Source organism: Oreochromis niloticus, linkage group LG1 (assembly GCF_001858045.2).
Source record: "Oreochromis niloticus isolate F11D_XX linkage group LG1, O_niloticus_UMD_NMBU, whole genome shotgun sequence".
Classification (NCBI taxonomy): Eukaryota; Metazoa; Chordata; class Actinopteri; order Cichliformes; family Cichlidae; genus Oreochromis; species Oreochromis niloticus.
In genome coordinates this window covers 23,449,845-23,459,770 of record NC_031965.2, presented here as the reverse complement: position 1 = coordinate 23,459,770, position 9,926 = coordinate 23,449,845, and the positions used below count along the sequence as shown (strand labels likewise).

At 41.9% G+C, this 9,926-nt stretch overlaps 1 protein-coding gene across 1 annotated transcript in view; it reads left to right on the top strand.

The window, feature by feature from the left end:
- The first annotated feature begins 1,083 nt into the window (after nt 1-1,083).
- gse1b (Gse1 coiled-coil protein b) overlaps nt 1,084-9,926 on the top strand; it is a 163,459-nt gene continuing 154,616 nt past the window's right edge. The window contains exon 1 of the mRNA XM_005467129.4: nt 1,084-4,100. Within this exon, the coding sequence (XP_005467186.1) occupies nt 1,590-4,100 (2,511 nt within the window). The 5' untranslated portion in view covers nt 1,084-1,589. The remainder of the gene's footprint in view (nt 4,101-9,926) is intronic.

Below are 9,926 nucleotides of genomic sequence, written 5' to 3'. Positions count from 1 at the left end.
AAGACTGAGGAGGATACATTTTTCTTCAGGTGGCACAGTAGCGATAAGGACAAAATAGTGGAGCAGATAATGGAGAAGTGCAGAAGTAGAAAGTGGTAGCCTCTGACTCTCTGACATCAGTGGATCACTGAACAGCAGATGGGCCCAGGGGCAGCACACAATGGGACAGACAGTCATAATTGTTTTTGCTTACTGTTGTGGTCTTATTGCTGGACTTGTCCTGCTGCCCAGTCTTGTTGTGTAAAATGCTAAAGGTCAGCAAAGGGAAGAGTGGGCGTATGTTAGAGGAAGGTCAGTTTTGTTTCACAGCCCTCTTTCTCACCTCTTTTAGGGGACTGACTCCACTCTTTCACTAATTTATTTCTATTTTCTAATCTTTCTGTGTGTGTTGACTTTTATATCTGCTTTCTGTGTGAATCTAACCTTTGAGTATTCTGCCTTCCCACTTCTGTCAAAGGATTCTTTAAACTCTTTTTGTAAAGGTGCTATATTAATAAAGTGCCATTAGCACTGCTGCTACTACTATTATTATAATTATAATTATAATTATAATTATAATAATTATTATTATTAATCGTAGTCTAGGAGTTCAGAATTATTTTGATATGAAAGCAAAAGGGCTTGCATACTTGTCATAAAAGAATAACTGTATGACTCTCCTACTTTTCATTCCACCCAGTAAAGAAACATTAAAAATCACCAAATAATGTAGTCTAAATTCTAAATAACACTGAAAACTTACTGGGAAATAATTTCCACTAATTTGTTGATATATGTAAATAGAGTACGCTTCTGGAAAAATCAGTTTTATACAGTCTCTTACTCTATTAATTCGAATACATTAAAATAAATATTTAAAAAAATCCATGAATTTCTATGCGTAATTAAATTAACAGAAGTCTGCTTTTGGAAAAATAAATATTCACCTTTGTGCATCGATGAAAAAAAAAAAGTGTTCATGGAAAGTTTATCCTACACCGTTTCCCTAATGGATTTTTGAGGTTTTGCTCACAGGTGATCCACGAAGGAGCCTGATCGTCGGGCTGATGCACGCCCCCTGTAAACTGTGGACATCCTGTGCATGGTCAGTACTTTGACGCATGGGCAGCTACTGAAGGAATGTGTGCTCTCTGTAAAATTATTACTGGGGCTGACAGGGGGTGGAGGTTTCCTTTGGGGTGTCGAAGCGGGTCCCATGAATTGAGGATGGCGCTGTGTACAGTGTGAGCGAGTTAGCAGCCAAAGTTACATGGCGCAGGCAGGAAAGTTTGCAGGAGAGGCGGACAGTGATTCCAAGTTGTTCTTCTGTCATACCCACGGATGCCGAGTGCAATAATGTGGACTACAGTCTTCAGATAACAAGGACTACTGGGATGTTTTATGGATGTTTTGCTTGAAAAATAACAGTTAACGGTTTTTTTGCCGCACGCTGTCGTTTCAATGGACTATCATCTATCTTATCACTCAGTGAGTAACTTGAACAGAAATTGACTGCATGGTTTCTCTGACTTGGGCACAAGTGTGCATCACGAATATGAGTGTGTTGTTGACGTTATGCCATGTAGCTTAGCCTTACATGTTGTGAAACAATGAACTCCCCCCGTGACCAGGAATTGGCACCCTTATCTCGGAAACACCGACTCATGGCTGCAGCTATGCCCGGTGAAGACAGCACATTGCCCGGTAACATTTCCAGGACTGATCGGAATGGATTGGGGGGACTTGTTCACTGTTTTATATGTGGAAGCGGAGTTACACCGGGGAAGGAATTAAGGTTACAAGTGGCATATCAAAAAGAGAGGATCCCCTTTTTCCCGTTTCTCCAAAATCAGGAGCCAGCCCCGGGTGCGTGTGAAGTGAGCCCAGATGGTCATGTACTGGTGTGCGCTGTATGTCACTGCTTTCTAACGGAGCAGTGGAACTCTTTCGAGCGGAGCAGGACACCCATTGAGAAGCGCATGTACTGGCTGAAACGTCCGTACCAGTGCGACTCTCGTCGGGTCCCACAGGAGTGGAACATCTCCTATGATCTGGAGAGGAGGATCAGTGTCAGTAGCCAAAACTACGACGGGGGCGCAGAGTCTGATTTCTCTTCTTTTTCAGAAAACGAGAACATTTCAGATCAGGAGATGGATTTTGCCTACAGAGTCGGTGTGGGCAAAGACAAGTTTGTGAGAGCATCTGGAAAATCGCCCAGAGACAGCAGCAGGAAGAACAATGGCATCGGTATTAAAAACAGCCCAGATACACAGCGGGCAGTGCGTTACCCGGTGGGTGTTTATAGGGCGCAGGGATCGCCAAAAGCGGAGAGTGCTCTGACGGCGAGGCGCGGTGCTAAAATTATGAACAATGTCTGTCAATCACCAGAATCTTTGGCAAAATCCCAGGAGAGATTCCCCCGGCGATGCTATGACAGCTCGCTCTCTGACACACCTGTGCAAGACAACGGGGTCATTATGCGCAACAGGCGGTGGCTGGAGGAGGAGAATGTCAGACATGTGGAGTCGCATCAGATCCAGCGTGTAGCCGACAGCAGCTGTGCTCCTTCCAAGCATCCATCGCTGCTGTACCAGGGAAAAGGCGAGGAGAACTCCAGCACTTCTGCGTCTTCTGCTGGCACCGCTGCTGTCATCTCTAAATGTAACATGGCTCCTCCCAGGGAGAATAACTCTGACAACTCTGAAGATGAGATTAACATTACAAGCGATGACGACAGGGAATCGTATGACCGCAAAACAGACCGCACAACACAACGTAGACCTGTGGCAGATCAGCCACACCACACTGCAAACTCCAGTCCAGAAGAGTGTGTGTGCTACATCTGTGGCGCTGGGCTCAGACATGATGGGCGTTTTAAAGTCAGTGTTCAGAAACAAGAGAGGGCACAGGGTGAGCCCTTCTTTCCCTTCCTGTGGCTTCACTCCCCACCCCATAATGCAATACCTATTAGTCCAGCAGGTATAACCTTTGTCTGTGGCAGCTGTCACACCTCTCTCTTGCAGCAGTGGCAGAGCTTTCAGCTGGCTGATGTGCCTGTCCTTCAGCGTTTGTATGTAGTCCCCCTCAACCAGACCACAACTGGACTTCATTCTTCCCAGTTTCCTCAGCAGGAGGGAAAATCCTCAGGGCCCATGGAATGCATACCTGAACCTAAGGCTTCCCACGAGGCCTGCTTCCTTTGTGGACAGGAGTGTAGAGGAGACATGAGAGTAGCATATGCACAGGCAGGGGTTGGCAAATCCCGTGGCGTGATGTACTTTCCTTTCATTAATATGTTGCCTTGCCCCCCTAATGCACAGGGAGTGAGGAACGGCCGTGTGCACTGCTGTCCACAGTGCCATTTTATCCTGGAGGAGATCTGGAGTGCGTATCGACTTAGCCTCAGTGAAGACCTCATCACCTCTGTCAGCTCATTCCTTGTCAGGTACCATGCTGCCATGTCTATCGATGTCTCTGGATCAGCCCACCCTCAAACAGGGGTGGCCTCACATCCCAGCACCTCCATGTCAGTGTGCTACCTGTGTGGAGCTGAGCTGTGTGCAGGGGGAGAGTACCAGCTACATGTTAACCCACCTGGTCGCTGTGGTGAGAGGGAACCTTTCTTTCCATTTCTCACCGTCCATCCTCCTGCACCTCATGCCAAGCCAGTTGATGCCACAGGTCTGGTGTCAGCCTGTAAGCTTTGCTACCATGACCTGCATGCTCAGTGGGCCCAGCACGAGAGCAAAGGTCTAGGTCAGCCCACCCCTTCTACCTCTAGCTCATCCAGTGCCAACCCCCAACCACCCAGTTCACCCTGGGCACGCCAGTACAGCTGTGAGGTTTTTGTGTGCTTCTTCTGCAGGCAGGAGCAGCGCAGGCAAGGTAGGCTGTGCGCTGTTACTGTGGCCAGACTACCTGTGTTCTTATATGCACCTCGCAGCACACGAATGCTCCTTGTGGATGATGGCAGGAGGTTGGTGATTGGCTCATGTAAGGAATGTAAGGCAATGGTGCAGGTGGGACAGAGCATGCAGCAGGACAGGGCTAGGCTGGAGCCCGGAGCCTCAGATGGGGAGAGGAAAGAACACGAATCAACGCCGCCACAGTCTAGACATAAGGTAAGAAGGAAAAAAAAGCTGTTTGAGAGATGGCACAGTCATATTCTTTTTTTCCTACTGTTTTAAATTCTGCTCTGTTCATTCCAAAACCCAATATGCTGGGATTTGGATTGACTTGAGTATGCTGGGATTTGAGCTGTCAGTGCATACTGTGTTTGTCCTAATGCAACCTCTGAGTCAAATTAAAAGGCGTGATAAAGAACTGCAGGGAAATAATTATGTTAAATACATTAATATCACTGAAAGTCCTTGAAGTTTAGTGCAATGATGTACTCTGAATTGGGAACAACAGTAGTTTTGTTTGAATGTCTCAGTAAGTGGAGACTGAAAGCACTCAGATATTTCACTTCTATAAAGAACAGAGGAAAGCTATGGTGACAAAAACAGTCCTGTATTTGCTTTTTTGTTTTTTGTTTTTTGGATTTTTTCAGGTGGTCTCACCTGAATAGTTTATTTTGATTTGAGCTCATTCACCCAGGAGCATTTTGAAGGAATTTACTGTAAAGAAAGTCTTTATGGGCAATAATAATAAAAATTCTCAAGAGATTTATGAAGAAAAAAGAAGCCAGCACTTCTAATCAGGTTTGTGGTACTTTATGTATATACTTAATTTTCTTCACCATCTTTAGAATCGAATTAGCAGTCTGTCACCAACAGGAATTTGTACAATTAAAGTTCAGTTTTACTTTTATTAGTCCATTTAGATACTAAAAAAAAATAGAGTGAGGTGAAGAAATTGTTCATTAACGTCTTTCTCTTTTTAAATTGATTTGTTTCATTGGTCTACCTATTCATATTTACAGTAAATGTATACACAGATATTGGCATTGATCTTCGCTAAAGTAGGTAGCAAAGTAAATGGTTCTTATATAGCGCGCTTCTATTCTACCTAAGCACTGAAAGCACTCTGTACAAACCAAGCTGGTACTTTCCCAGACCCGCATTCATTCATGCGTTGTGACATTTTTACCCAGATTCTTCCCATATTAGGGTAATCTGGCAGCATGTTCTGTGTAAAGATACTGTGCATTAATCTGCTGGTTTAACGACAAATAACCTTGTATCGTAAGAAGTAATTTCGATGCAATAAACTCTTTGCACAAGTGGTCCACAAATTGATAGCAAAATTTAATTTTACCAGATGATCAACAGCAAATTTTCTGACCGTGTGGTTGTATAGGGGACCAGTGTGGGTAAATCAAAGATAGTGATGTGTTAATGAAGAGCTGAGGAGACAGCCAGCTTGCTCTATGAACAGATCTGTCTTGCAAACAAGCACTGACACACTGGCCACACAGGACATGTGAAGAACATCTGTGGATGCTATTCACACTCCGATTGGAGCTGTCTATCTAATATCTCCCTGTTCTCTGTAAAGAAGTTCTAGGTGACAGTTAGTATCGGTGTCACAAAAAAAAGAAAACAGCCAACAATCTAATGCACTTCATTATCCTGAACTAACATGCAAATGCATAACAAAATTTTGAGTCACATGCTGTAAAGAAAGATGTGTCATTAGTAACCCAGATGATGCTTGGAAAATCCCGCCATGGTTAGTTAAACATCTGGAGTTCAGACGTGTGTCTATAGAAATGTGTTATTAACAGCTTAGTTGTTTAAATGAGGGGAAAAAAGGATGGATTTGGATCATATTGGTAGGCACTCAAATTGTGAGTGATAAAGTTGTACTGCACAGTCCATACTGCCTTTTGCTAAAACCAAAGTCTTTATTCTTTGTCTAAGCATTCACATGTGAGCTAGATGAGCTCATAACAGTCACATGAGAGGGGATACTCCAGATATATATAGTGTGATATAGTGTAATTATGGGACAGGGTTTTCTCTCCACTAAGGCGAGTGGATCATAAGGTTGGCTACATGAGAACAGTGGCAGCGTGAGCAGAGGTTTGGGTGATCATTTTGGATTGGGATCTTTGCAGGTGGCACAGCCAGTTTTGGCCTGTGTGAGGCAATGACCTCATGGCTGAGAAAGTGCCAGTGTTTCTGTGGGGAAGGGGCTGTGCAAGAGAGCCGCAGGGGGAACAGGTGCTTTGTCCTCTAGTGTCATGCTGTATGCTTGAGAGGATCTGTCATCGCAGGGATTTCGGCTGTCAGGAGGGAGTGCCCATCTGGTTCCCCTTAGTGCAGTGTGTTTGGTAAAAGTGGCTGTATAAATATAAACACTATTCTATTCTATTCTATTCTATTCTATTCTATTCTATTCTTTTCTTATACATATTTATAACTGCAATATGAAGTGTCAGATTGTTGAAATATATATTTGCTTGTTTTGCGAGATACAGATTAACACATGAAATAAGAGCCAGAATGTTATATGCAGATATACTGGCAAACGTAAGTAATGGGTCGTTATCATGTTCTGTGTTGTGCTACTGTGTGTTTAATTAGTATGTTGGACACGACCTTTGACAGGTCCAACATGTTAACCTTTGACAGGTGCATAAGTATAGACTTCCAGCCTGCGACTGGGGAGGGGCAGCTGGTCAGCAGATCTTCCACTCGCACTCAGTGAGACAGATGTCCGCTGAGCTGCATTTCGCAAACGGTTTACAGTTTTATTCAGTGGTTTGGGAAATGCCTGGACAAACACTTTTTCTTTTTCAAAATATAAATCTTAAACTGATTGAAAGTATATAACCCTCTATCGCAAACAGATTTTTCAAACTGCATTTTCCTCAGTGTTACTCCACAGCTATTTTTTACACTGTTTATTAGGGGGAAAAGAAGAAAGCCATAATGTTTATTTTCTGATTAAACTCTTTCAGATGAGTGTTTTTTCAGCTCTGGTCAATTTTGAATGAGTTAGTTTGTAGTGCTGTTAAAGTGTGCTGTGCTGCAGTGTGCTCTTATTTTGTGCACCCCATAGACTAGACTGAAAAACAGAAGCAATTCACTTTATAAGACCGCACAACAGCACGACAGTATATTTACTAATGCATGCTAAAAATCAACAAGGTGCATTTTGTTTTTTATTAAAAATGCTGCTCTTTTTCTACATACATGACTTTTTGTGGTTGAAGCCGAACAGCACAATTTTAAATGTACCTGTATGCGCTCTGTTTCCAGAGAGAGCAGAATTTTGTACAAGTAATCGTTTACCTGATGGTTTGTTGAGACGACTGCTGTTGTGAATCAGTGGCTATACATACAAATGTGTGTTTTTAAGTAGTTTAAGTAGTTGCTTGATGGGTTAGTTAAGTGCAGCTCTCTTCCTTAAAATCATATTGATGTCCAAATGATGCATTAAATTGCACGTTCAGTTTTCTTTACGTTTGTTTACCTTACATGTATTTAATTACTCAAATGTATGGGGTAAACCTACAAAATCAATTAAGTAGATGGTCACAGTAGTTTTCCTTTCCAAATCGCACAATAACTGCACATTTGATCACTCTACTGCTTGGCAACAACTACAAACATGCAGCCATGAAGTCATAAAGTACCATTTTCATCTTCAAGAAGAAGAAGAAGAAGAACAGGGTGTCCTCCCACAGATGGTGTAGCTCTCAAAATGTGAAGCTTTTAGCTAAACCCACTGTCTCCCTGCAACTATTGGTGTGTCTAGTGTTTGCACAATGACATAAAGGATTGACACAGCAAATAAAATAATAGCTAGCTAGACACACTGATAAAATGTGCATGATCGATCTTTCTGTCGGGATATCCACATGACGTTTATATTTGAGTGGCGGTATGCTGGAGGCTGTTTTGGGTGGATTGTTACTGGTGATCCGCTCCGAGGGCAGAGACAGATTTCTACATCTCAAATCACTCAATTGCTTCGTGTGTAAGCAGTAGTGTGGTATTTAAGGTGCTTCTGTGGTTTACTGTGTGTTTACAGGAAGTATTGTGTGTTTAGCTTAAAAAAAGATGAATGTTACATTCTCACTGTCACGGTAAAAACACATCAGCATCTTGACAGTTTCACCAGGGAAGATTTATAGCTTAATGAAAGAGTGACTCCAACATTAAATTTAGATGTGATGTTAACTGTGGATGAATTATTGGAAGTATTTGAAAAAAGTAGAATTGGAGGCTGAGAGAAGGTGAGCGGGTTAATTGGATTTAAATTGCAGCCAGAAGAAAATCGGAAAAAAGGGATTCTTAAAATATCTTCATGAAAGGAAACATTACAGCGCGCTAACCGCAGAGTGTTTTACATAGTCCTTGCCTGTGTGGAACAAAGTGTCTTTGAGTGTGCATGTGTTTGTTCAAACCCAGTCATGTTGCGTGGATTGTGTAAAGTTTCTGCAGCTGTGGTTCTGTCCTCTGCTAGCAGTGCAGTTTGACGGACAGCCTTGCGTTTCACCTGGGATCCTCTGGGATTTGAGAGGCTTAATTTCAAAGCTGCTGGAGGTGGATTTTGATTTAGCTTTCAAAGCTTTACTGAGTCTCTTCCCGCTAGCCTTTACCCAGTGCTGCATTCTTGCCCATATCTGACTGGACAGATCAGATCATACATGGAGTAGATGAGATTGAGGTGTTCCAGTGTTTCATGTCTTACCTTTTATGTCTCATCCTCAAAACCACAAACCTATACACCGCTAAGAGCAAATGTTTGTGAACCTTTTGGAATTGCAAGGATTTCTGCATTGACTACTCATAAATGTTGTCTGAGCTTCATCCAAATCAGTCTAGATGAGTTGTAGATCAATTTTGTGAGCAATCCATTTCGGAAAGCCTCTCTATTTTTTATGCACCCTTAAATATATTCTGTCACTTGTTAGCCTAATGTTGTACTTACTTTAACAAGCCCTGATTATAGTCATTTAGACTTCGATTATAGTTATTGAGAAAATTGAATGCAAATTATTTTTTTCACTGTTTCATGTTGCTCTCGGAGAGAAAGGTTTTTCACATGAGTAAAGTTGTTTTTATGCAGTTTGATTTGAGGTTCAGGAAACGCAAAGAGATGGAAAGAAAGCAGCGCTGCTGCAGAGGATCAAAATACTGAAAATCAGTAAGAAACTGTGCGAGTTACAATGCAACTGGGAACCTTTAGCAAGATCAGCAGTAAAGATTAGAGGTTGTAGAGCTAATTTGTCATTCCTGTTGATCATATACATGAAAGTACAGGCTGGTAGCCCCATCTGTGTACCAAATGGGATTGGTTTAAAAATGAATTACCAGTTTTACTTATCAAAACTAATGCAGGAATAAAGTGGACTAGACAAGAGGATGTTGGAAATTAAGTCACCAAAGTGGGTTTACAGTGTCAATATAAGCTTGTGTGCTTTTCTCAGCTATGATCAGGTATGTGGGAATTTTGCTTCTGCTTCATTGTTCAGCGTATCTTGATCACTTTGCCCTTTTGAGTCTGTGGAGTGTACGACATGATCATTAAATTCCATGCACAGATGTATTTAAAGTTGTATTAGTGTTAATAATTTTCTCATTTGTTATATACAAATGTCAATCGACAAAACGTGCTCCCCTAAAGATGTCTCTGTTAAAGCCTTAAATATGTTTTAGATCAGCTTAAGGGGGAAAGCTGCTGATTTCACTCACCAGAATCTGTTTATAAATCATAGGAAGTACAAAGTGTTCCATAAATCTTTTAAAACTCCAGAGGAATAAATTGCCTCAAGTGATGCGACTGTTACCTTTGTATAAAAGTTGTGTGAGAACACGTGATTACAGTTTTTTCTGATGGCTTGAGCACATTTTTTGTAAATATTGGCTATTTTTGCAAAACTCTACACACAAATAAGAAAACTCTTCACCAAATCAGCAAAACATTGTAGTTTTCTTGTAAAAGCGAATAACCCTTGCTGAACTCTACACACCTTTGTAAAAATGGTATTT